Genomic DNA, 25,848 nt, shown 5'->3' with positions numbered 1-25,848 from the left:
GGAAAAAAAAATAAATTGAAGTTCCCATGCCAATTCTACAGAAACATCCGAGTGTCCCATTGTTAGCAGAAGCAACAAGTTCCTTTTTGTTCCTGTTTATTGCACCGTTCCCCGGAGTGGCAGTGACATTTATGATCATTGCCTCATTACAGCTTCCGTTTCTTTTTATTGCTGCCTACTTTCCGCATTCACTATTTCCATTGCCACAGGACAAAATAAATGCTTTAAAGGTGTTTTTAGTGTCATGTTTAATTGTAGGTGACACTATGCTTCATTCGTCAAAAAGTTTTGTTTTCAATACACAAAGGAAGTGTGGTGACAGATTGACGTGTATACAGTTCAGTGGCCTGAGTGTCAGGCAGACATGAAGTCCTCTGTGCTTTACTCCCTGCAGGCCTGTACAATTTATTTTCTGGGGGGGAGGGGAGATCATTTCACGCATTCAGTTTTGTTTCAGCTGAATGATAAGAAAACTAGACGTCTCCTGTGGTTTCCATCTTGTGTTTCCAGCTTCATCGAAAAGAAAAACTGCCTTCCCTTTATGCTTTGCCTTCCATTTTTTTTAATCAGTCTCCTTTCTGATAAGTTTGTGCTTTTTTCAGTTCGCCTTGAACTGTCTGCAGGCATTTCTCATTTTCTCCAGCACATTAAGAAAGATGGTCAGCCTCACGGTTTCTCCCTTACAGTATATTTATTTCTCAAAGATGTTGTCTTTGGAGTGAATCGTTGCTATTTGATCGACGTGAAACGCACGTTCCTGTCCACAAACTCCACCTTCTGTGAAAAGTTCTGAGTTTCAACCTGCTCTGTCTCTCTCCACCTTGTGCAATTTTTCCCCGCCCTTCATCGGCTGCCGCACCTCTTCCGCCAACCTTCCTGCCTCTGTGTCAAGTGGACGCACTCCTAAACAGGAGGAGGAGGAGGTCAGGTTATGTTATGTGATAGCATTCATCTGATTTAATTTCGCTGCTGCATCCCTTACTACAATCAAGACATGGAGTGACTCATTGTGTCTGTGTGAGGACACCGTGGGGATGTTAGTGGACTAATATAAAGTCAAAGGTAGGTAGAACCCGGTACGATTCTCTGTATTTTCTCATTTTTCTTTGAAATTTGCATGTGTACATTTTATAATGATATTTTGGGCATTTTATTGTGCAGATTTTGAAGGAAATATATATATATATTTTTTTTGCTGTGGATCGAATAGAGATGAAATGCAGAAAAAACTTATCTGTTGATTTGCACTGAACTGTGACTTTTGCATGTATAAAACAGACTATTTTAAGCATTTTTAAAGGGGGGGGGGATCAGATAGGGTATTGCCATCTTTATTATTATTTTGTATTCAACTATTCTTTGGCACTTAGGAAAAAAAAAGAAAAAGTCCATCCATCGATTAGAAACCAAAATGTAATTCATCCTGAATGAATGCACCGTAGGTGGGGAAGCTTTCATCATGCCGCATTTAATTGTCCATTTGGGAATTTTTTGCTTGCTAGTTAATCACGTGGTCTAATTGATGAGTGAAATACTTTTTTTTCCCTCTTAGCTTGGAGCAAAATGTAGTTTTCCCTACATTTAGGAAGTCATGCTGTTATTTCATCTGTACAAGTCATTAAACAGAGCTGCGATGCGGCGTAGGTGACAGACACGCACAGTCCGCTGGTTACCAAAGTGACACGGGCCCCGTGGGAGAGCAGCTGATTTGCTCTCAGAGCTTCAAGACGCCTCCGTGTGTTTTCATTAATGATCCTCCAATTAGTCATACTAACAGTCAACTAAATACCTCTCAGAGCTTCCGAGCCTGCATAGGGTCACCGTCTTGTCCGGTCGCTCATCCTCACAAGGTCTGTGAGCGGCTGCTTTTAAGTCGGGGCCACGCGGCTGTATGGCATCGGCTTCTGCAAAGAATCCAGCATCCCTCTACTATAGATCTCAGTGTGATGCCAAAGTGCGTATTTGTACCTACCTCAAGCAGGGATGAAGATGACGGGCCACACGCCTGAGAGAGATCGGTCGCCCCACACCCTGTCAGTCAAGCCCAGTTTGGAGGAGGAGATTGAGAGGGCCGAGAGTATTCTAAGCAGGTGAGAAGATTTAAAAAGTGTATTAAGGTCTTATCATGAGCCACCATACAATTGAAGAAGAAACGTTTTCTTAGAAATAATACTGCTTATCCTCATCTGTACCACAGGGAGTACACTCTGAACAGTGCCAATAAGTGCACGAACTTAAGGTGAACACAAGTTGCTGAACGTCATGAACAAGTAGCAACGGACATTTGCATACAAATGTTGCAGCAACATATGTAGACAAACAAACCTATTTTCTTTATCCTCTGAAAAAAAAGACTATTAGCCTACTGCAGTGTAATGAATCACTCCCAGTTGTTGTGAAACTCTGCGTCAATAAACTAATCAACGGGACTGAGATTTCTCTCTTCAGCATCTTGAACTGTAGTGTGACTTTTGGCTTTACCTTGTCAAGTGTCGCCACAGGGAGGAGCGCATGATTTGTTTGGCAGAGTGTAATGTTTCGTATTGGTAAGTTTTCCGACCTACGCTCCAGGGTTCCATCCATCTGCGACGACATGTCCTCGGAGCTCCAAAGGGTCGCTGCTCTCGACCCTCGTGGCGACAACTCCAGAAACTCTTTTCAAAGGCACGGAGCAGTCTCGAGGTAAAAACACACAACAGACAAGCTGATCAGAAAAGAACTTCACCAAAAGAACTGCCTTACTTGTGTAATGCTCCGAGTCCCGCGACAAATGCTACAAATGTCCACTCCTGCCGCATGTCAGATTGGTCAGCCTGGTGGTGAGACTGCGAGAATGGGCTCACAGGAGCTTGATCCAGGAGCAGGAGAGACCGGACTCCTTCCTGGAACGCTTCAGAGGGCCGGAGCTGCGAAACGCCCCCAGCCGCACAAGCAACATGCAAACGGATGCCAATGGCAATCATGCAAAAGGGGTCCTGAGGTATGTCACAAAACGTAGCAATGCACATGGTTGGGAACACCGCGGTTGCTTTTGTTTTTACATGTGTCCTGTGATTTCCTGGCAAGGGTGTACCCAGCCTCTTGCGCAAGTTCGGTTGGAAGGATACATGGATAATTTGAACGTGTAACCAAAGACATAAGAAGCAGGAATTGACTCTGATTCTTTTGTCTGCGTTGCTTTTGACTGTTTCCAATCACGTGGAATTTGCCTGAAGGAAAAAATGGGACGTTTTTGTGGTGTCTCCATCCGACGACGCCTACTACCGCTGGCTATTCGTCATCGCTGCAGCGGTGCTCTACAACTGGTTCCTTGTCGTGGCCAGGTAATAACACAACAGATTCCTCAACAGATTGAGGAATGAAAATACAGAATGGATATATTGCAATGATTTTTTTTAAAATTTTAATATTTGAATCCACAGGGCATGTTTTGATAGATTGCAGGTGGCCAATTACATCTGCTGGCTGGTGCTGGACTACCTCTCTGACATGGTGTACATCATGGACACGTGTGTACGGCTTCGCACAGGTGACACGTTTTTTTAAAAAATGTCATATCCGTGCTAAAGCTCAAGTACTGCATCGGCTCCAAACGTGAGCGCTTGTTTGTTTGTCCAAATGTGCCCGGATCCGAGACGTAACCCACCTCTCACCCAAAGTCAATCGGGACAACCTTGCGTAATACGTCGGTAGACATTTTTGCCGTTTGCTTGGCAGGCTTCCTGGAGCAAGGCCTATTGGTGAAGGACCACGCCAAGCTCAGGGACGGCTATGTGCGAACGTTACAATTCAAGCTGGACGTGGTGTCCATCCTGCCCACCGACCTGGCCTACTTCTCCACCGGCATCCACACGCCTCAGCTGAGGTTCAACCGCCTGCTGCGCTTCCCGCGGATGTTCGAGTTCTTCGACCGCACCGAGACACGCACCGACTACCCCAACATCTTCCGCATCTGCAACTTGGTGCTCTACATTCTGGTCATCATTCACTGGAATGCCTGCATCTATTATGCCATATCCAAGTCTTTAGGGTTGGGCTCAGACACTTGGGTGTTCCCAAACATCTCCAAAACGGAGTATTCCTCTCTAACTCAGAGTTACGTTTACTGTCTGTACTGGTCCACGCTCACCCTCACCACTATCGGAGAGATGCCGGCACCGGTGCGAGATGAAGAGTACCTTTTTGTGGTGTTTGATTTCCTCGTCGGAGTCCTGATCTTTGCCACGATTGTAGGAAACGTCGGTTCGATGATAGCCAACATGAACGCCACCCGTGCCGAGTTCCAGGCCCGGATCGACGCCGTCAAGCATTACATGCACTTCCGCAAAGTCAGCAGGGAACTGGAGACTCGCGTCATCAAGTGGTTCGACTACCTCTGGACCAACAAGAAAGCTGTGGACGAGCAAGAGGTGCTCAAGAATCTCCCCAACAAACTGCGAGCCGAGATCGCTATCAACGTCCACCTGGAGACCTTGAAGAAAGTACGTATCTTTCAAGACTGCGAGGCGGGACTGCTGGTGGAGCTCGTGCTCAAATTACGCCCCCAGGTCTTCAGTCCGGGAGACTACATCTGCAGGAAAGGTGACATCGGGAAGGAGATGTACATCATCAAAGAGGGCAAGCTGGCCGTGGTGGGAGACGACGGGGTGACGCAATACGCTCTCCTCATCGCCGGAAGCTGCTTTGGAGAAATCAGCATTTTGAATATAAAAGGGAGCAAAATGGGCAACCGTCGGACCGCCAACATCCGCAGCCTGGGATACTCGGATCTGTTCTGCCTCTCAAAGGACGACTTGATGGAAGCCGTGACGGAGTATCCGGACGCTAGGACGCTTCTGGAGGAGAGGGGCCGCGAGATCTTGATCAAGGAGGGTATGCTGGAGCACGACGCCGAGAGCGGCGGCCTGCAGAGGGAAGACACGGAAGAGAAGGTGGAGAGGCTGGAGGCTTCCCTGGACAGTCTCCAGACTCGCTTTTCGCGCCTGCTCAACGAGTACGTGCACACTCAGCAGAGGCTGAAGCAACGCATCACACTGCTGGAGCGGCGGATGAATCGGACGGACTGCGGGGCAGAGGCGAGCCATGACAGTGATGCAAAACCTCCGCCCTCCCTCCACGCAGATGACGCTTCTCTTCGGAATACGCTGGTACCTTGACTTACCAGTGCCCTAACCGACGGGTTTTCAGAGTTATGACCCGTTACTTGGTCAACGAGGCAATTGAGGTACTCTAACGCCCTTACAAGTGGGCAAGGGGAGACAACGTTTCGTTGCGCTTTCAACAATTTTTTGGACAAGACAGCCAAACACGCACTCGAGTGAGTTTGCAGAAACAAACCAGCATTTTTCAATGTGCGCAACTACAAATTGAGAGCACTCGCAAGGAGCTGCTCTAATTGCAACTCACGAGCAGACTGACTCAATCTCCTGATGTTTGTCACTAGGCCACGCCCCTCAAGGCACATACGAATACATCACTACAATATGTACAGAAATGATACTTTACCAAGATAGCCTTTTGTTTTTAAATAAATTGTTGTTTGACTTTGTTTTTATCCGCAACAGTGCTAGTCTTCTTGATTAAAAACGCAATTGTGGTGTTTTATTGAGGTGGTGTAATGGATTGCCAGTCAAAACCCCAAATTAATATTATCCTTCGTCATGTGCACGACACGTGTACAATACGTTGTCAGTATCTTCGTGTGTAAACATCTCTTGTTGTCAGCTGAGGGATTTTGATCAAGACAAGCGGTGCTCCGGGCCCCGAACGCCTCACCTCTTGCCGGCCCTCCAGGGAACAAAGTCCAAGGAGAGATGCTGGAAGGCCACTTGTTGAGTTCACAAACATAATTATCTTTCCAGGTCAGACCTACAACACAAACGCCATCAAGCTCTGACTCAATCAAGTGATCATTTTTTTTCCCGACATTTCTTACTTTACAACTCGTGATGATGGGAAAGGTTAATTAACCCACCGTGGCATGTTACGGGTCAAATTGACCTATTTAATAAATAACCCAAAAGGAAACAGTGGAAGGTATGCTTTAGTATAAACAGAACACTGCTCATTACTTAAACAACAGCATACAACTACCTTGATGGTGGCAGCATCATACTATTGTTCTGGGTTGTTTTTTTTTAAGCAGTTGGACCTGTGGCCTTAAAGAAAAAGGTGCAGGCAATTCTGAACAGTTGAAAATACCAGTCAATGTTTGCATAAAAGCTTCAGCCGTCTGCTAGAAAAAGGAGGGTTACTAAAACAAAGGGCATGATGTTTGCATTGCGCGTAGAGTTTTGTTGTTCTAGTCTATTAGAATTTCCCTCGCTGAACAAAACGGCTTGGGGAATTTCCATTAGGGCTCAGCCTTGGCATTCCAGGATGCCAGTCAGCCTCACAAGTGGTGGCGATAAGCACAGCAAGAACAATGCAAAAGTCGGCAGCAGTCAAGAAGTAAAAGCGTGCATGGTCGCCGCACTCTGGAGGGGTTTGGTGGGACCGCAGATCAGGTGGATACAAAATGTCTCCACGTCGCTGTTCAAATGCAAGGGTTTTGTGACATGCAAAGAGGAGGCCAAGAGGGGAAGTGAAACCTAAAGTTACTCTTTTAAGTGGGATGTAACTGTGTTCAGAATCAACCAGTCACATTCCGCCTCATTTGAAATGGGAGTGAGCACGCATCTGCCGTCAATTAAAGTGTTTTAATTACATTTCAGATGTTGTAGCAGGCCTCCCTCTGCCCCTGTCAAAAGACAACTGACTGCTATTTAGCAATTTGGAACTGTTCATAATTCATTATACCTTATTTCAATAGAATCGTACGGGTCAAAGGTCACATGGAAAAAGTTTTGGATGATTTTTCCTGGTCTCATTTCTTTATATCCCCAAAACCTGAACAGGGGTGTGTAGACTTTTCATATCTCCTGGAACTCAAGTGACCGGTCAAAGAGCATAAACACTTTTGGCAATAGATGACAGCCAAGCACAATTCATTTTCATTCTTGGTCCTCAGTGGAACTAAATATGCACTGCTAGTAAACGTTCAGGTTTTTTGGGGGGTTTTGTTTTTTTGCAAATCTAGAATAATAAATAGAAAATATAATAACTGTAATTGACTTGCATTGAGCTGCACAGAAAGCGGGCACTTTACAAAAATAAATACCCATTGCTCATTTTTGATTGTCATTGTTTCCTTATTGCTTGGCGTAACAAGTACTCAATGTGGTAACATCATACAGGGAGATGTTTGGAATATTTGACCGCCTTGTATTGTTAAATAGGAGGCCAGAATATTAGAAACACCTCTGAGTTTGACATCCTGTAGCTATACATTATTACAAACTACAACCAAAATAACAGATGTATTCTTAAACTAACACCTGTCTGACACCATTAAAAAAACACTGAACATTATCTTTGTGAAAGCATTTTTGATTGTTTTTTTTGTGTTGGACCTGTAGAGGTGGAATCTATTAAGTGAGTGGAAAGTACCATTTCAAGTACGAAACCTTATTTCAGATGCCAGTGGTGTGAAGATGAAATGATGGGGTTAGGGGACATGAAAAAAATTAAGTCGTGTGTGGTCAAAATCAGATGAAATCTTTCCAATAAATGTAGCTAAGCGTTTTACTCATGGTTGGTGAGTTCAAGAGCAAGCTAACAAGCTTGGCTTGGGAGTATCCCACATTACGTCATAACTGATTACTATAATTCATCTAATGAGGTCGCTTCTGTTGCCAAAACGGGAGTTGAAAATTTGTCAGATGGTAGATCGCGCCCATTTTAATCTGCAAAAATGTACTGCACCTTTCCGTCTGTCACGATTTTAAAATTGCTACGGCGTAGAATCGGGGAAGGGACACCATGCAGTTGTTGTTGCGTCCCATTCACTAAAAAGGTGCTCGTTACCGTACATGCTGCGGGGGCATCTGTGAACACTTTTTAACAGCTGCTCTTCTACACTGGTATCGTGCCACTCTTCTCACACACACGTTCAACCGTTACTCGGCATATGGCACATACAGGACAACTGGTGGAGGCCTCATGTGTCGTGTCTTTTATATTTAGCATGTTTCATGCATCCAGGATGCCAAACACATTAATGTCTCATCTGATTTGACCATTTTGTGTATGAGAAGGAACTGGAAATACATTCTGGGGTTACTTATGAAGGTTCCACCCAACTTCATTAGGATGAATTAGGGGTTTTTGTGGCAACCAAAAATGTGTGTGTGCGTGTATGTGTGTTCAGCTTGTTTGTTGTACTTGTGGAGTGTGTTGTGACCCTACTGACATTTCTTGGCAGTCAAGTTCGTATTTAACCAGTGCACATTTTTTTTTACCATTTAACTACATGTGGCTTCACACATTCAGATTTTCAGTGGCGGATGACGTTTTGCGCTCAAGTAGTCTCCAGCTACAATCAAACACACACACTTGGTATTTCTGAATAAAACTATATTGCTTGTATTTTCAAAGAACAGCACACATACACTGGAGCAGTAGCTGTTGCATTTCATTCTGGGAAATGGGGTGAGAAGATCCCCATGAGTGAGAACTGGGGGTCTTCAGTATACAACAGTGAGGTTCATAATATCCCCCTTCAGAGTAAACACATTGTTCCATTCTTTAATCGGACGCAGGAGGACAAATAATTGACAAGAGCAAAAAAAAAGGCGCTGCTTGATATACTTATGATGACCCGGGAGACAAAATCCTCCTATTAAGTATGATTGAACGCGAGGATCTAGTGAGGCAAGGATGCGGGTCTCCTTGCATTTTGAAAAAGGAGCGGCGCAGATATCTGGGAGCTGATTGGTTGAGTGAGAGGGTCCGGCAGGACAAACACATATGGCAACTAGCGCATTCGCATGTGCAGGCTGTGCTTGGGTCCGTCCACTCGTTCCAACTTCTCAAAGTGTTTCCTAGCATTGCGGATATTGATGAGGGTAGCTGCAGAGGCTGTTCGGAAACAGATGCAATATAAAAGTCAATGGATTTGACCTAACACAAGAAGGTAGATGCAGTGGAACCTCCAAGATCAAACACGATACGTGTTCTCATAAAAAATTCAACCAACAAAAACAGGCCCCATCGGAAACACGTTCATTCCTTGGTGCCAGCCTCAGCCCAACCACTCAAACGCCGAAAACTTTGACTTACTCAACAAGCGGTGTTTTTGCAATTTGCTAACTAATAGGTTGTTGTAGCAACGGCGTCGGAACGGAGGCGTCGTCTGACACGTGTAATGCCATCGCTCCACACTTCATCTTAGCTTGCGATATGTTTTGGACGACATTCCTTTCTCCCGCATGTTGCTCCGGAGATATTGCCACGAAAAGCGATGGGAAGGAACTTCTTTTGTCCACAAAGCTTCATCATCGAAAGATGACGCCAAATTATGGCTACGCGTTCGATCGGCGTTACTATTGCTTTCTGTTTACCGTTTCTTCTTTATTGGTGGATTCTGTTTACATCAACGTGGAAAGTAAAGTGAGAAGGAAAAGCTGCAGCTGCCCACATTTGCACCGCTTTTAATGGAGAAAATACGCTCACGGCTGGTGATATAATGAGTCTCAATTCTATAAATCACCCAGCCCGACTTATATTGCCCTTTGGAAAGGTAATCGACACGGTACTGTGGAGGCTCCGCTGTATGATTCAATCAGTACTCACGAATAGATGGGTCTGACATGATGACCATGACGTATGTGTTGGAAGTGAAGACGTCAATGAAGGCCGCAAAGTTGGAGTTCCTCACTTCCATGCTCTGGAAAGAGGCTGCCAGTTTACTGAAATCGAACAAAAGAATGTCAGTGGTGACCTAAACCTTTATGTTTCTTTGGCTTTTTCTGATTGGGGGCTGGGGCCGGGTGGGGGGGGGGTCATGACATGACATCAGATGATCCCGCATTATGGGAAACATGATTTAGATTAGTTTTTCTCAAACTGGTTCATCGAAATGCATTTTGATCCTCTTTTGTTTCTTCTTCATATTAATAAATATAATATGAATAAATGAGCGTGCCACTTCCACCTACCACAGGGGATGTGCAATTACACGTTTTTTCTCATAGGGGATGGGCGGGGGGGCACAGGTTCCAGAGGGTCACTTGGGCACACAATTTGAGAAGGACGCTATTCTGTGAACTTACCTACAGCTGAGTTTGAACTGTTTGATGATATTACTGATCTTCTCAAAACGGTGGGCGTCCCGCTGCTCTTTGCACTGGTAGTGGGAGATCACCTGCATTAAAAACGTTAGACAGAATATATGTTTGGTTATGGATGCAAATATTGTGCACCGATGAGACTGTGTTAAATGAGATGCGCTGACCAGAAAAGTGGCTCTCTCAAAGAGAAGGACTTCATCTGCCTCTATAATCTGTGCAAAGTTCCTTAAATTGGTCTCAAGTTGCTGGACGTTGGGGATAAGCTGGTACACAATGCTGGACCACGCCTGCAGGAATACATATTTAAACCATTTTGTCTCGCATTGGGCAGAATTAATACCAGAAAAAAAATGTTGCGACTGATCATAGGGTCACGGCCACTGGTCACCTTGTACAGAGTTTCATCCCAGATGGACGTCCTGAAGCATGTGCAAGCTAAAGGTCGGGAAAGTCTCTTCAAGTCCTCCTCGCGCTCCTTAAAGATCTGTCGAGGCCACACAAACAACAAAGTTATTTTTGTTCATGAAAAAACTAAATAACTACTATGAAAAGTTGACGGTTTAATACGCTATCTTCAATTTGCGTGAAAATGTCCCCATCTTAGTCTTTCTCAATCTACTGAACAAATGGACAAAAATTAAAACGAATACAAACTATATTAAAATTAATCATTTTTGAAAACATTTAATTGAATCAAATCTAACAAAAAACACTCTAAAAATGCATTGCCACTACTTCAATTTGAGAAGTAAACATCAAAAGGAAATTAAAAATACGAAATTTAATGAAAAATCCCAAGCTATTATAACCCGGAAACATACAGATTGTTATGCATTTCTGACTGCTCCTCTTGTCAATGATCACATTTATCTGAGTGCTTCCACAAATCTGTCACGATTGATCCACCTTACCAAGTCTCTCTGGTCCTCCTGCACCAGATCCATTTTGTGCACGAGGCAGAAGACTTTAGCGTCAGGAGAGTTCTGTAGGATGGCTTCCAGACACGACTGGTAGTAATGCATGTCTTTCTCCAACTCACGGCTCTCTACGTCGAAAACGTAAATAAGCACTTCTACATTCCGAAAGATGTTGTCCCTCTGGCTGGTGAAGTAGTTCTCCATGAAAGTGTCTTGTCTGGGGGTGGAAAGGAGGTGCGTGTGTTGCGCAGCCGATCAATCAAAAGCTGGCAAATCAACAACAAATCTACTTTACCCTCCACAATCCCAAAGGTTTAGAACGAGGTTGCCAAGAAATCGCACGTGCGAGTGTTCCACATCAACTGTAGTTCACAAAAGAAGTAAAAAAGATTTGATTAAAGAAATAGGAAAAACAAAAAAGAAGACGCATGGACTCTCTTGGACGTTCTTACTTGTTGCTCCAAGGCGACGCGTGTCTCGAGCTATGTAGTTGGCAAAGATGATTGATCTCATACTGGTCTTTCCTGACCCGCTTTTCCCCATCAATAACACCTAAAAAAGACGGGTTTGACAGATCACTGACATGCAATCAGCGAATTATAATGTAACGTGAGCAGATAATGGATGCAGACTGTCCAGGCAGCATTGTGTCCACTTGTGACTTTCATGACACTAATTAAGGAACCAAATTATTTTGACACAGCTTTCAGTACCATTTTTTTATTGCCTCCACCAAGTGCCTCCTTGCGCATAGTTCGGTTGGTTTTCTCACATAGATACAGTATATGGAATCCATGCGTGTGGTTCTTGACCTGATCAATATATGACCGACACCTTCATTGTCATGACGCAAGCATTTTCAAAAGAAATGTGCCCTCTATTTTTCACCTAATACAGAGGTGAAGACAGCAAACACAAAGTGCCTTCTGTTTTGAATATCAAGACAATTCACTTGACCCATCTGTCCGCTCCACAACAGTCAACTCCAATCACATCAATTATATGAACCAACCGTCGAACTAACCCGCATTTGACAGTGTCACTCAAAACTCAAATGCGGTTGTTTGGACGTCACCGACCTTTTTCTTCATGGCTGAACTGGACATCCCCTTCAGAAGACACGGTGGAAGTTTGCAACGAGCTGCGGATCAGGTGACTTCTTGTGCGCAGCTCTCCTCTTCCTCCCACTCAGCTGAGGCACACAAATTTGCACTTAGGTGTTCACTTCCACTGGAGCCACTTAAGCAAACGTGTCACGCGGTGAAAAACTTAAAAAAACAACAACAAGACTACACGCACTAACAAGGCGAAATTAAAAGTTTCTAGATAATTACCTAACTTCATGCAAGTCCACTTTCCGACGAGTAGCAATATCTAAGCTAAAGCTAACTCGGCTAGCGAGACATACGGTAGATTTATGCCATGCAGCTTCAGCGCTAACTAATAAAAAAAAAATCAACGACTATTAGAGCATTTTACCCAAACTGCACAGAAAGTTTAGTCGTGTTCAACCGAGAGTAGACATAAGTTATTGGCGTAAAAGGATGTACATTACTTGATGATATCAGGTACAGACAAGAGTTGAGATCAGCTGCTTCCTGTTTACGCCGCAGTCACATGACGTGACGTACGCTCCCAGTTGTGGCTAATAAAAAAACATACGTAGTTTCCGGGTGCGTCACAATTGTTTGAGTTTCTTTAAATGGGAATTTTGTAGATAATTAACTACGAACGTTATCCTGTGTCTGTACTATTTTGGGCTGTTTATTCTATAACGCACATAATAGTAGTAATAAGAATACAACTTTTTTTAAAAAGGGGTCATACATCAATTTTTCACACTGCCTGTCGTCATTCGGATCACTAGTAAACTCGAACCTTTAAAGCAGTTGTTTGTAAAGTATGCGGCCAAATGAATGTTTTTTGTCAGCCACAATAAAAAAAAGTCAAAACAAAAACATTAAGCAACCGGCATCAAAATGTGATTATACAAAAGTTGAAAACAGACCACTATTTTATTGGGGGGGGGGGGGCTAACGTAAGATGAATGTTACTTTTTAAAATTACATTTGAAAAAAATCGTGTATCTTTAACGTGTCACGTTTTTTAGTTAAAAAATGTTAATACAGATTTTTTTCCTGAAATGTTTAACTGATTAGCATAATTTGAGCATATTGAATTGGTTTTTAACATATTTCAGACACAACAAAAACCTGTGATGCCCGGTGACCAAGTGCCACAGTTGCTATTCTCACCAAAAATTAGCTTGGAAATGCTCCAGCTAACCTTCAACCCTAATGAGAATAAGTGCAATTAAAAAAAAACGGTATAGGAAATAGTTTCACATCGGCACAGAGTTGGAATAAGTTATTGTGAAGACCAACTAGATACAAGTATTATTAGAAAAGTTTATTGTGTGTAATCTGCAAACTGTAACCTGGAACCAAACGATCAGTAGATTACCACACAAGGCCTTGTCATCAGGAAAGGATACGTAATGTCTCTCACACAGTAGGACAAGAATAACCGGTCATACAGTTTGAAGAATAAAAGAATTTCCCGGACCAATGCCTTCACTCTATGGTATTGGCTTTTATATATGGTAAAAAGAAATACCACGCCATTTACTTGTTTGCAAATTCTTCCGTGTTTGTGTTTTACAACAACATTACATATGAACATCTACAACCAGTATTCCTGTTGGAATCCAACATTTCAAATGCCTGTCAATTGTTATAAACACAAAATCCCCAAGGGTTATGCTCCACAGAGAAATTCACGAATGTAAAGAGGAGAAACGGATATGATGTGAAAGTAATATTCGTATAATGTATATGGACAGGTCTCTGTGGTTGCTCCGCTGCACTTAGCCTTTACATTTGATCTCGGAGTCTGGCCAGCCTTTGGGACAGCTCATCCTTTAAATGACAACAAGCAAAGACAATAATTGATTTGGACAGGTTAGGACAACAATAGGATAACACCACCCACCTCTTCCCAAGGACTTAGTTCTTGTAGTATTAGTCATTTTCAGAATTTCCCGAATATTTCTTCCTGCTATTGAGTGCTTGACTGCAAGTGCTTGATGGGAAATTATTCAAAAAGCAACTTCACCTGTTCTGCTGAGGCCACGCTGGCGCCCACCGATCCCGTCTGTCCCTGAGGGAGCTCCAGGTTCAAGTCCAACCTAAACAAAGTGCATCAAACTCAAATAAGCAGCCTTCAATCCTCCTCAAATGAAAACTAATTTGCGCACTCATTTTACGCAAGTTCAATTCTTTCCTAAAATGCATTACCCTGCTTCATCTGCCATCTCGTGTAACAATGAATCCACCTGGGACTGAAACACACATCAAGGACCGCGTGAGTGCATATACCGCAAATAAAGTGCACCCTGTAGAATGAAATCTGTAATTGTGTCGAGTACCTGTGGAGTGGTCAGTGTTGTGGAGCTACTCATTGTGTCTTCCATCTGCGCCGTCTGAACATCCAGTGTCTCAAACTGGCGCTCAAATTTATCCATGAGACCTGAGATCTGCAAGGCAAAAAGCGATGGAATGATTTGTCCACAACATAATCGAGCACAGCCCAAGAGCCTTTCATAATCAATTTTAGATTAAGTAATGTGCACCCACAAAAGCTACATTTTTCTCACAAAGCTATATATGTCTGTCTCAATGAAGTGACATAACCATGATACTAGAAACAGCCTTTAGAATGCCAGTTTAGTTCACCTCCACTGCAAACTAAAACCACAATAATCGAAAAGCAAACGGCACCCAAAATCTTTTGTTTATACGGCCATTTTATTCTTCTGCATATTTATGCAAAAGGTTACCTTTTCCAGATTCATCGACTTCAGAGTAACATCCATGCCTTTCACCACTCCAGCCATAGATTTTGTGACCTGAGCAGAAGTACATGGTTACTAAATTACAACACATATAGACCACATTTTCTATTCATAAAAGTACAATACAGAGAGTACATCTCAATCACACACACACACATAAGCACGCACACGCAAAGCAAAGATCACTCATTGCATCTACAAGCTAATGCTGACTCCACACAACAAATGGGTTCAGTTTTGATACCTAATGTGCAATTAAAAAAGAACAGGTTTGAAAATGTCATTTGTAAATGAAATGAAATAACACTTTACTGTAATAAGGGGAGCTGAAATGAAGATTATGACAAGTGCCCAAAACTATCTGCTATTCTTACAATATAATTAATTTTATCCCAAACTATGAGTTTAATCACTAACTTAATTTAACGGCATAAAACTTAATAATTACATTTGGTGTAAAGTGCTAGTGCACATCTGTATGCCCACATCAGGTTGTGCTACCAAATGATGAGCCACATATGAAGGTGGCTTGTATCCCCTGAAACATACAAACATTCCTAAATTTGACCTATAAAAGCTTCCACAATACGGATTATACCATTTGCTTTAATAAACTCAAATTCATCCTAGGTGTATGGTGTTGATGCTTTATGATCCTTTCCGTCTTAAGTGCATTGCCGACATCTTGTGGCACATATTCATAATTACAAACTCCTTTTAGGGAGAGGAAATTATTCTCAGGTTTTCACTATTTGGCAGGGCTCACTGTATAGTGTACATTCAAAGTACCTGGTTCATTGTGACAGCAGTTTGGACCCTTGCAGCCACTGCATCCACCCGAGCACTCATCCTCAAGTAGGTCACAGACTGGTTCTTCTGTCTGATGGCGTTCTCTGCATGGATCCTCGCCACATCCATGTTTCCCTTCTGGATGGCCTTAAGACGCACGCACAAACGGTATCAACTGTCTATAGCAGAGTGTTGTAACCAGTATTTAGGTCACATACTTTCTTGACTTTTGCCTTCTCCAATTTCTCTTCTTTGTCGCATTTCTTGGAGTTTCTTTGAAGTTCTTTGGCGGCAAACTTTAAATTGAAAAGATGCTCTAGGATTTGAGGTTAATGGAAATACAAGAAACCGCGGCAGATACTTTTCAATGACAACTGCCGAGCGTGACTCAGAGCTGTCAACAAAACAGTACTGTAGAAACATTCGAGTCCTTATGTAACAAGACAGAGCAAAACTGGAAACTGATCTTTCAGAAACCATTCAAACTAAACAATACAACAACTCATGAACCATTTCAGGCCTCAGTGGCTAGTGACAGATATAGGTAATTCAGATACTGTATAGTATTTTATCTTTTATGTCTACTATATATTAAGTTGGTTCAATTAAGTTGTTGAATGAGGCTGTCATAACTACTCGACCACATTTCGATTACTGTAAAATATATAAATATAATCATAATAATAAAAACACGATTCTATTTGGTGGGGGTTTCAATAATAATCCGACCAATAGCAACATATCTTTTCTAAGGTCGAAGAACAGTTCAAACCGGCGTCTACGGTAGACTGCATAATTTAAGCTTTACTTTTTAATTAAGCAAGTGTATGACGGTTTAGCAATATTTCTAACATGTAAACAAAACCCGTATCGTCCAAAAATATCTTATGTTCAGCGCCTGGACCTTCGCAATGGTATTCCAACAGTTCTCTTACTCAAACTGTCTTTAAGAAGGATACTATCCATGCTTGGCATTCTACGGTTGCTTTGACGGTCACAAAGTTGTTTCCCAAAGAAGCGCCTTCAAAAAATGCAAAATAAAGCCGATTTGTCAGTAAATCAGTCGGTCTTTCCTGGTTTCGGTCTCCTTTCGTCGTCGCCTTCCGCACTTCCTGGTGTCTGATCAAAATATGACTGACGTCACCGTCATGTGGTGTTGCCTAGTTTGGCGTAACAAAGAGGCTAGACCCCACCTTGAGGAGCTTTGTGCGTCAAAGTTGCTGCCATATTGGATGTGGAAAAGTGGAACACTAGTTGGAGGTGCCTCGTTCTACTTTTTATTTCTATTATTATTAGTTTTTGCTTCTTGGAGATGTAACAAATGTTTTACACGGGGTAAAATGCTGCTAATAACCGTCTATGCAAGATGTGAATTTCAGGAAAGATTTTCTGCCTAAAGAACAATTCTATTCACGAATGAACATGAAGTAGACATAGTGTACATTATTTATTATATTTTTCGTTACCCCAGAGCCTTGAGTTTGACACAAGTGGTTTTGGGTCAGACATGACACATTCAACTTGGACGCGCTCACGTATCCGAGCAACGGCCCAACTCCGGAGGCCAACCCTCCCAATCCAACTGTGAATGAAATATTTACACACACCCCAAAAAGATATACATAACCGCAAAAATAACAACGCAACTGTTTCCCGTGAGTCCAGATGTTCCGCTCATGACGTTGGTTACGCAAAACTATCGTTGTAATTGGACCGGACTGTGAGGTGGGCGGGGCTAGCCCTTGAATGATGATAAAAGATTTACGTTGCGTGGATGGCGGTGGGGGAGAGTGGATGACTCACTCAGTCCCCTCCGATGCGATGTTTCACCCCGCAACAGCTCGGGCAGCAGTGCAGTGGCACGCCGGCGGAGTAGCTTCACTAATGGTCGCTGTGCTCCAAGCAGTCCAACTCGCCCCCCAACATCCTTAACATACTCTCAACTGACCCCCTAACATACAACACTTTTGCTCGGACACTGAGTGGGCTCCAAGTTGCAAGAACTAGCGTCGTGATTTGCCGTAAATATTCGTGACGCCAGATTGCCATGGAAACGGTGCTGCTGTACTGAGGAGGGGATAACTGTGCGTGGTGCCAGCGTTTTAACCTCTTTTGAAAGAGGTCTGATAAACCTTTTTGGATATATCCTCAATACTTTTGTTGTTGTTTTGCCTTTTTGTGCCTGCGCGTTCAATTTTAATTCGTCAGGAGAAAAAAACAACAACAACAACACAAAACAAACAAAAACAAACAAACAAGAAAAAAGGTAAGTTTCTTTTACTCACTCATGTTCCTCCATAATATCTTGTCAACCTATTTACTCAAAAAATAGAGGACTTTCGAGTCATTTCTAATTTGACATTAGTGAAATAAATATAAAAATGTCATACTTCAAAATAAAGTTGCGCATCATCTTCTGTATCCATACTGTATAGTTGCACTTTCCTTGAATCTATGATGGACTATTTGTTGTGTAATTGTACCAGTGAATGCAGCGTTTTCATTGAACAGCTGTATGACTCATAGTGTTCATGTACTTTAAAAAAAATAAAAAAGCCAAGTGGAAGTGGGGGACGGATGATTTAAACCCTTAAAACGACACCCCTTAAAGAATATTCATATAAGACACTGATGCTGACCATTTAAATGTGCTATTTGGCCACAAAATCATCGAGACTATCCAAGTGCGTCATATAACTTGAGCCAGTGCAAAACACATAATACATAACAATCTTCTAGAATCTAGTCATGATTTCACTTTATTAGTTTTAATTTTATTTAGATGTGTGAAGTAAATAATAATATGCTGCTAACAGTGCTCATAAAATAGACGGCAATTGTCTTTACATCAGCAGAAAAAAATAATTGAATGGAGTTTTTTTTACGTATACATTGGTCAATAATGACATGTTAAAGGGTGCATTATTTTCTGCTACTTCATCAAGATTCCATTTTTAGTTTACAGTAGTACTGACAGGGATCATCTTTGACCTTGTCAATAAAACGCATCAGTTCGTGTAATGTAAACACAACCCATCCCCCACCACACATTCCATTTGTGCCACTTAACTCAAGCGTGGCAACGCAAGTGTATATAGGGACAGTAAATTTTTAAATTTCTCTTTAGTATTCAAGTAATATAGATTATCATAATACAACCGCAACACAATAATGTAGGATTTCACATTATTCACCAAATTTCACAGCATTCCCCTCCTCAATCACCTTTATGTACTCTCACAAATGTGTCTTAGTAGCTTTTGATATGGTTTTGACGTTGATTGCTGAAATTGACATTGGCCTTGAAGCGTGAACGAGTGAATGAGTCATCCCACAAATAATGAAGCCTCAATACAGTGCAATGCTCTCGCCTCAAAACAGCCCGAATAAAAGCACCTCATTATGCACAGATGCCCTCGAGTGTATAAACCGCATCACATGATTAGATTCATCACCGCCACTTCACAGGAGAAGGGCTTGTAGAGGGCCAGCGCAGACGACATTCACCATTTTACCTCAACGCTGCATCTTGCCGGGAAAACGTCTTAATCATTTCAAGGAGCGAATGTATGACGGATGAAATTGTCTTGTTTACATATGTACCTGTATACACTGTAAAGTATACCTTGTAATGGCTGGTAAAGCAACTTCCAAACAGCAGGGTAACAATTTGGGGGGGGGAAAAAAGCAAAACGGTAACAAGTGGTTAGCTATACACTGCCTCCTGGCCTGTATCGAACTGCCCTTGAGCGAGGCGGTAAATAGTATTTCGTAAGTGCATACTACATTATTGGAAGATTTTTCACTGAATGAATGTCCCGTCCCTTCAAATTTGATAGGTAGATTGACAGATATGAGATGAAAAGTCTACACACCCCTGTTCAATTGCCGGGTTTTTGTGATATATAAAAATGGAACAAAGATAAGTCATTGTCAAACGTTTTTCCGCCATTAATGTGACCTACAACATCCATCCACCCATTTTCGAATCCGCTTATCCTCACAAGGGTCTTGGACGTGCTGGCTCTTATCCCAACTGTCTTCGGGCAGAAGGCGGAGTACACCCTGAATTGGTTGCCAGCCAAAGACGAACGACCATTCGCGCTCACAATCACACCGAGTAGAGGATCCCAGCTTTCGACAACATCCTAGAAAGATGCGTTAGCTTCAATTTAGAATGCATATTTGTGCTCTGTGATTGACTGGCGACCAGTCCACGGTGACCCATCTCCTGCTCACAGTTAGATGGGAGAGGCCCCAGCTCAGCCGTTGACCTTGGTGAGTGTCGTCAGCTGCATTCCTGGTCAATATGTTGTGTCTTGTGCCAGCCAACCCTCCCCCCATCCCCACCACACCAGATTCTGGCATTCAAAACTTCTAATAGGCCACCTCTGTTTACAGGCAAGGATGACGGAGCGTCCCACCGAGAAACGATTCCATCACTTGACCTTGGAGCAACTCCAGGCTTTGGATAAAGTCCTGACCGAGGTCATTCCCATCCACGGGCGAGGGAATTTTCCGACACTGCAGGTGAGTGCCAAAGACATCATTCGTGTGGTGAAGGATCGACTTGTAGAAAAAAACATCCAGGTGAAGGATATACGCCTCAACGGAGCCACAGCCAGCCACGTCCTGGTGAGGGACAATGGTCTGGACGTCAGGGACTTAGACATTATTTTCGGAGTAGATTTGCCCAAGCAGGAGGACTTCCAGGTGATCAAGGAAGTGGTGCTGAGCAGCCTGAGGGACCTCCTCCCATGTGGCGTGAACAGACGCAAGCTCACCTGCCTCACCATGAAAGAAGCTTACGTGCAAAAGATGGTCAAAGTGTTCAACGAGCATGACAGGTGGAGCCTCATCTCCCTGTCCAACAACAGAGCCAAAACGCTGGGACTGAGATTCGTCAGTGCCCTTCGCAGGCAGTTTGAATTTAGCGTTGACTCCTTCCAGATCATCCTGGACCGCATGCTGGAGTCCTACTGGGAGAACGACAGGAGACAAGGGAGGAAGTTGTCCTCAGATGCTCAGACGTTGGCCTCAAAAGACAGCGAGGGGGAAAACGAAAAGCCAGCGCAGTCGAACGTCTCAAAAGTCGACTCAAAGATGGCTTCTGGTGGAGAGGCAGCGCATCGTCGTGAAGCTGTTGAGGAGACGCAGCTTCTTCATTCAGAGACGGAAAAGTGTCAGGGACAGGAGGAGTTAGCGCCCGAAGATGTCGATTTCAAGCTTCATCCTCAACAGGAAGAGCCAAAAATAGGCGCACACTCAGAAGAGGACATCAGTTTTGAGCTAAGGGATGACAAAGAAGCGCTTTCGAAGGGATCTGCTGTGGCTTCATCTCCTCCAGCGTGTGCATGTTTAAAGCTGCAGGTTCGAGATGAGGCCTCTCGTTCGCGTATCTCGATTACGGCACTGGTCGGGAAATCCTCCGTGCAGGATTGTGTCCAAGTGGAATCCACCGTCCCCGGCCCGCAAGAGCCCCATCATGAGTTCTCCTCTCCTCCCCCGGCGAAGAAAACCTGCAGTATGTCTCCAGATGTTGTACCAGACTACTGCCCCTCGCCAAAACTACAAAGAAAAATGTCCCGCAAGATGATCTGTAGTCCCGAAAAATGGTCCTTGCTCACAGACGTGTCGGATATGACCGCTCAGCTGTTTGCACCCATTGACATACCCACTCAGTTGACGCCTCCCTTGCAAGACGGATCTCATGGAACAACTTCCTCACAGAGAAGTTCAACAAGTGTTCTCTGTACAGCTAGCACATGCCAGGCTGGACCTGAAACCGATCAGGTTGCTGAACCAACAGTGAAGCCCAAACATTCCAAGAAGCCTCCAGATTGTGACAACGGCGACCACACGCATGAAGAGAATTTAGGTTTGACTCAGGATGTCCGTGCAGAAACTCCCCCACTCAGCTGCGAATTGAGCTCATGGGAGTCCTCTGTGGTTGTGGAGGCGGAGTGCATGTACGGTGACTTCACCCAGGCCATGGAGCACCTTCGGCAACGCCTCATTGCCACCCACCACCCCGAGGAGATCCGAGGAGGGGGCCTGCTGAAATACAGCGACCTCTTGGTGAGGAACTTCCATCCGGCCAGCGAGACGGAGATCAAGTCTCTGGAGAGGTACATGTGCTCCCGTTTCTTCATCGACTTTCCCGACGTGAAGGAGCAGCAGCGCAAGATCGAGGCCCACCTGCATTGCCACTTTACGGGAAGCGAGGAGAGCAGCAAGTACGACTACCTGATGACTCTGCGACGCGTCATCGACGAGAGCACCGTGTGCCTGATGGGCCACGAGAGGAGGCAGACGCTCAACATGATCACCGTCCTGGCTCTGAGGGTGCTGGGGGAGCAGAACGCCATCCCCAATGCCGCCAACGTCACATGCTTCTACCAACCGGCCCCTTACATGAGCGAGCCCATTTACGGCAGCTACTTCATCGCGCAGGCCCAGCCCTCACTCGTCTACCACCCCTACCCGGTCCACGTGCACATGCAAAGTGGCCCGGTGTAGCCACGGCGTTGTGCCGACTGGGAGGCGGGAAGGCAGATTTCAGCAAGTGCCAACACAGGCACTGATGCAAGTTTTGAAAACATGAGGCCCCCCACCCCCATCCCGGGCACAGTGTCTTTTAATGCTTTGACGTCCCACCTTGGTCAGGACTCGTGGAGTCCAAAGGCAAAGCATGTGAGCCTTTCACTTGGTAGAATTTGGGAAAGGAGAGAATTTGCAAAGTGGATTATGAACACAGAGAGCACAGAGGAGAGCCGAGTATGGAAAATGGTTATGATGAGTCCCAAACTCCAATTCAGATGAAGTTGGGACATTGAGTAAAACTGAAACCGCAGAATACATGACTTACATATCCTTTTCAAACTCTATTCAAGTGAATACTCCAACAAAGCAAGATATTTAATGTTCAACCTGATAAAACCTTCTGAAATATTGACTCATTTTGAATTGAATGTCTCCAACATGTTCCAAAAAAGCTGGAACACCCAACGCGTTGACCACTGTGTTCTTTTCATGTAACTACACGCAATCAGTGTTTGGGAATTGCATACACCAATTTTTGAAACTTTGCAGGTGGAATTCTCTCCCATTCTTGTTCGATCAAACAACATCAGTTACTCGAGAGACTCGGGTCTCCGTTATTGTGTTTTGTGCTTCATAATGTGCCGCACAATTTCAATGGGAGACACGTCTGGACTGCTGGCAGGCAAGTCTAGGACTAAACAGTGATGCCCGTTTTTAATGCAGTGTCGCCTGACGGATCGAAAGTCGCAGACATTCAGTGATGGTTGGCCACTTAAATGCAGAGATTTTTCCAGATTCTCAGACTATTTTGATATTATTGACCATATTCCTAAATTCGTTATACCCAATGATGATACTCAAATGTTTCTAAATAACTTGTGGGATATCCCAGACAGGTGTTTTTGGGCAATGCTCCTACAGTAGCTTTTTTGGAATATGTTGCAGGCATTAAATTCAAAAGAGAATATTTGCCCCCCAAAATAAAACATTCATCAGTTTGCACTTTGAAAAAATTATTATCTTGTCTTTGTAGCGCATTCCATTGAATATAGGTTGAAAAGTATTGCTAGATAAGAACCACCTCACAACAGCGCAACAAAAATAACGATTTCACTGTGTTGGCCACATTGGATAGGGAGCGATTTCGAACACAGCCTGTAACTGTTTAGTGAAATGTTGTCATGTGGTTTTACTCCAAGCATGTGACGTGAATCAATGTGTAGAATTGTAACAATTATGCTGCGTAAATGGTTTTCGTGTGAATTTTCAATTTCAGTGGGAACTCATGGAAACATTGGACGTTTGCAAACCTGCGTCTTTTGAATGTCAAAGGAGAACTGGTTTTATCCTTCTGAATCATCATGATTGAAATGCTTGGAAATGCAACATTTGAATCCCATAATAGTACGGTGCATAACAAGGCTTCATTTGGACTTATTATTTATAATAATGAAATGTCCGTATTAAATATTATATTTCTTTATAGTTTCATTCAGTCATTGACCCTTGGCAAACATGGCTAGTCAGTTAAACGCATCCTGGGTAATACGTTGTTTCTCATATAGTATTTAGGTTTTGTTCTTCGGTGTAATAACTTGATTAAAGTCAATATAAAATACACCTAAATACAAACGTCACTAACCGTTCATTAAACGTCAAAAAAAAGTTTGCCAGCTAAACCCTCCGTACAAAAAAGTACAGATGACTTTTCACCCACTATTTGTGACCCTATTTATATTTCAATGTCATTTACAATAAACGTGAAAGCTGTTCTCTACCTTGAATTGATTACAATTAAATATCTGAAGAGAATTGTAGATCTGACCCGATGACAAAAGAGTCGGAAAATTATATGCCATGTTGAACTCTTCTGTATTCATAACATGACACAAATGCTATATGACAACGGTTTTTTATTTGTATCGGGTCACGTTTAAACAACGCGATTAGTATCCAAGGAGTGTGACAAGCTGAGCAGTGTTTGTTGTGGATTTAGCAGAAAATCACTTGTTGACATTGTGCAAACATGTTCTCTGCATTGTTCAAGTGGGCTATGATGTCGTGTTTTTAGACGTGCAGTTATGTGTACACGCACTGGCCACAACATTGGGTACACCCGCAGAAGACAATAAGATTCAATTGAAGACGCCCCGCCTTTACGTTGACGATAATGTTTCATTTTGATTGACACCGTAAGAGAGGTATTCATTCAGCAAAATGCATTACAGTGACAGAATATAAAAATTGGGACAGGTTGCTGCTGGATAGATTCCAGTCCACTCCCACAAATTATTGAGTCAATTCATAGCGAGTTGGATGTCAACTAATCAAGCGTAACAAAGGTGTTCAAATATATATTTTTTATTTTATTTGCAGTATATAATTGACCTGTGCATCATAGTACCGAATGTTGTGGCTGGTGTGTTTATGAATATACAGTAAACATTTAAAAAATACATTATCCCTCTTTATCCGAGACTGAAGCACAATTTAAGTGCACATACAGTAGAGATGAAAAGTCTACACACCCCTGTCAAAACGCCAGGCTTTTGTGGTATTTATGAACCCACGATATATCATTTCAAAACTTTTTTTTCCCTCGCCATTTTATAACCTGTACAACTCAACTGACACTATGTACATGTAAAAATAAATAACCGAAATAATGTGGTTGCGCAAGTGTGTTCATCCTCCAGTTGGTGATGTGAACCACATTCTGGTTTCATTTAAAGTGCAACTGATTAACCCCAAATAAAGTTCGTCTTTTCCTGTCATTTTTATTAAAGCAGAAGACTGAAGGTTTAGTACTAACACTGACTGGTATTTGGAACCGTTCATAATTCCCTCCACCTTTACTAAGACCACGGTTCAAGCAGAAGAAAATCAGGCCCAGCATGATGCTACCACCACCTTGCTTCACTTTAGGTGTGGTCTTCCGTGGTGCGATCGTTTGTGCCAAGCCTACATCAAAAAATGATTCATCTTGGTCTCATTGCTTTGTATCACTCAAATCTGACATTTGAACAGGGATGTGTATGTTTGTAATATCCACTGTAGATAGCTGTTGTGTTTTCCTGCTTGTGATTCTCAGATGCAATGTTGAATTCATAATGTGGGCAAATATGTGGTTTTCCAACTGACTTTATCTGTTGTGGTAATCGGGCTTTTTGCCACATGTGTAGCGCTCCCCAAAAACTATGGACGTAATCTAGTCACGATACATCAGTGTTGAGATTGTTGTGCGATGAATGGTAATGAATAAAAATAACATTAAAACGCTCTGGAGTTCTCTCCTGTTTTCCCCTGTTCAGATAAAATGTGAAATGATCATACGTCATCATCAAATAAAAACAACAAATTCCTGATGCTTGCTCTGTCAGTACGCCCAAGATTCCTTTGAACCAGTGACAAATGCAATCCTATAATTGACCTTCATAAAACACGACACGAGAAGGATGCAGTTGTGTGCGAAAAGACTTCAACGAGGGATGACAAGGTCACCTTTCACTTGACCTTTTTTTTTTAAGTCACAATTTCCTTCAATGCATTGATTGAGTCTGCAGTTTGCAGGTGTGGC

General features: G+C 43.1%; 4 protein-coding genes across 5 annotated transcripts; 2 read left to right on the top strand and 2 right to left on the bottom strand.

Moving 5' to 3' along the window:
* The first annotated feature begins 551 nt into the window (after positions 1-551).
* Positions 552-5,548, top strand: cnga2b (cyclic nucleotide gated channel subunit alpha 2b). The gene is made up of 7 exons (XM_052047483.1): positions 552-1,062; positions 1,979-2,090; positions 2,572-2,682; positions 2,804-2,980; positions 3,216-3,323; positions 3,423-3,529; positions 3,718-5,548. The coding sequence occupies exons 2-7, from the start codon at positions 1,984-1,986 to the stop codon at positions 5,154-5,156; spliced, it is 2,049 nt and encodes a 682-aa protein (XP_051903443.1). The 5' UTR covers positions 552-1,062; positions 1,979-1,983; the 3' UTR covers positions 5,157-5,548.
* A 2,891-nt stretch (positions 5,549-8,439) lies between these two features.
* On the bottom strand, positions 8,440-12,760 carry rraga (Ras-related GTP binding A). Its single transcript, XM_052047488.1, has 10 exons — positions 12,642-12,760; positions 12,166-12,278; positions 11,539-11,638; positions 11,382-11,448; positions 11,081-11,303; positions 10,558-10,653; positions 10,334-10,456; positions 10,152-10,243; positions 9,673-9,788; positions 8,440-8,958 (listed from the first exon to the last, which is right to left on the bottom strand). The coding sequence occupies exons 2-10, from the start codon at positions 12,190-12,192 to the stop codon at positions 8,855-8,857; spliced, it is 948 nt and encodes a 315-aa protein (XP_051903448.1). The 5' UTR covers positions 12,193-12,278; positions 12,642-12,760; the 3' UTR covers positions 8,440-8,854.
* Positions 12,761-13,480: 720 nt separating this feature from the next.
* On the bottom strand, positions 13,481-16,863 carry chmp1b (charged multivesicular body protein 1B). Its single transcript, XM_052047489.1, has 8 exons — positions 16,688-16,863; positions 15,947-16,044; positions 15,729-15,875; positions 14,925-14,993; positions 14,514-14,621; positions 14,383-14,426; positions 14,201-14,273; positions 13,481-14,004 (listed from the first exon to the last, which is right to left on the bottom strand). The coding sequence occupies exons 1-8, from the start codon at positions 16,701-16,703 to the stop codon at positions 13,960-13,962; spliced, it is 600 nt and encodes a 199-aa protein (XP_051903449.1). The 5' UTR covers positions 16,704-16,863; the 3' UTR covers positions 13,481-13,959.
* Positions 16,864-17,015: 152 nt separating this feature from the next.
* Positions 17,016-23,355, top strand: LOC127588668 (terminal nucleotidyltransferase 5C-like). 2 transcript variants are annotated; one of them, XM_052047478.1, is made up of 2 exons: positions 17,016-17,994; positions 20,130-23,355. In XM_052047478.1, exon 2 carries the CDS (start codon positions 20,136-20,138, stop codon positions 22,245-22,247), a length of 2,112 nt encoding a protein of 703 aa, XP_051903438.1. In that variant the 5' UTR covers positions 17,016-17,994; positions 20,130-20,135; the 3' UTR covers positions 22,248-23,355. The 2 variants fall into 2 exon arrangements, with proteins under 2 accessions (XP_051903438.1, XP_051903437.1); XM_052047477.1 differs by lacking the exon at positions 17,016-17,994 and adding an exon at positions 18,019-20,006.
* Positions 23,356-25,848: the final 2,493 nt, after the last annotated feature.

This window comes from Hippocampus zosterae, chromosome 16 (genome assembly GCF_025434085.1).
Source record: "Hippocampus zosterae strain Florida chromosome 16, ASM2543408v3, whole genome shotgun sequence".
NCBI classification, from domain to species: Eukaryota; Metazoa; Chordata; class Actinopteri; order Syngnathiformes; family Syngnathidae; genus Hippocampus; species Hippocampus zosterae.
Note: the sequence above shows the minus strand (reverse complement) of the source record. Positions and strands in the feature narration are given on the sequence as shown.

What these genes read in the sequence shown, in the direction of transcription:
- cnga2b (XM_052047483.1), top strand. Translation starts at nt 1,984, where the DNA reads ATGAAGATGACGGGCCACACGCCTGAGAGAGATCGGTCGCCCCACACC. An exon ending in AGGCACGGAGCAGTCTCGAG is followed by an intron (nt 2,683 to 2,803) that starts GTAAAAACACAC and finishes GCCGCATGTCAG; the next exon opens with ATTGGTCAGCCTGGTGGTGA. An exon ending in TGGTTCCTTGTCGTGGCCAG is followed by an intron (nt 3,324 to 3,422) that starts GTAATAACACAA and finishes TTGAATCCACAG; the next exon opens with GGCATGTTTTGATAGATTGC.
- rraga (XM_052047488.1), bottom strand. Translation starts at nt 12,192, where the DNA reads ATGTCCAGTTCAGCCATGAAGAAAAAG. An exon ending in GCGTCGCCTTGGAGCAACAA is followed by an intron (nt 11,449 to 11,538) that starts GTAAGAACGTCC and finishes TGTGAACTACAG; the next exon opens with TTGATGTGGAACACTCGCAC. An exon ending in CAGTTCAAACTCAGCTGTAG is followed by an intron (nt 9,789 to 10,151) that starts GTAAGTTCACAG and finishes GTTCGATTTCAG; the next exon opens with TAAACTGGCAGCCTCTTTCC.
- chmp1b (XM_052047489.1), bottom strand. An exon ending in CAACACTGACCACTCCACAG is followed by an intron (nt 14,427 to 14,513) that starts GTACTCGACACA and finishes TGTGTGTTTCAG; the next exon opens with TCCCAGGTGGATTCATTGTT. An exon ending in GCGTGGCCTCAGCAGAACAG is followed by an intron (nt 14,005 to 14,200) that starts GTGAAGTTGCTT and finishes TGTCATTTAAAG; the next exon opens with GATGAGCTGTCCCAAAGGCT.
- LOC127588668 (XM_052047477.1), top strand. Translation starts at nt 19,974, where the DNA reads ATGGGAGAGGCCCCAGCTCAGCCGTTGACCTTG. An exon ending in CAGCTCAGCCGTTGACCTTG is followed by an intron (nt 20,007 to 20,129) that starts GTGAGTGTCGTC and finishes CTCTGTTTACAG; the next exon opens with GCAAGGATGACGGAGCGTCC.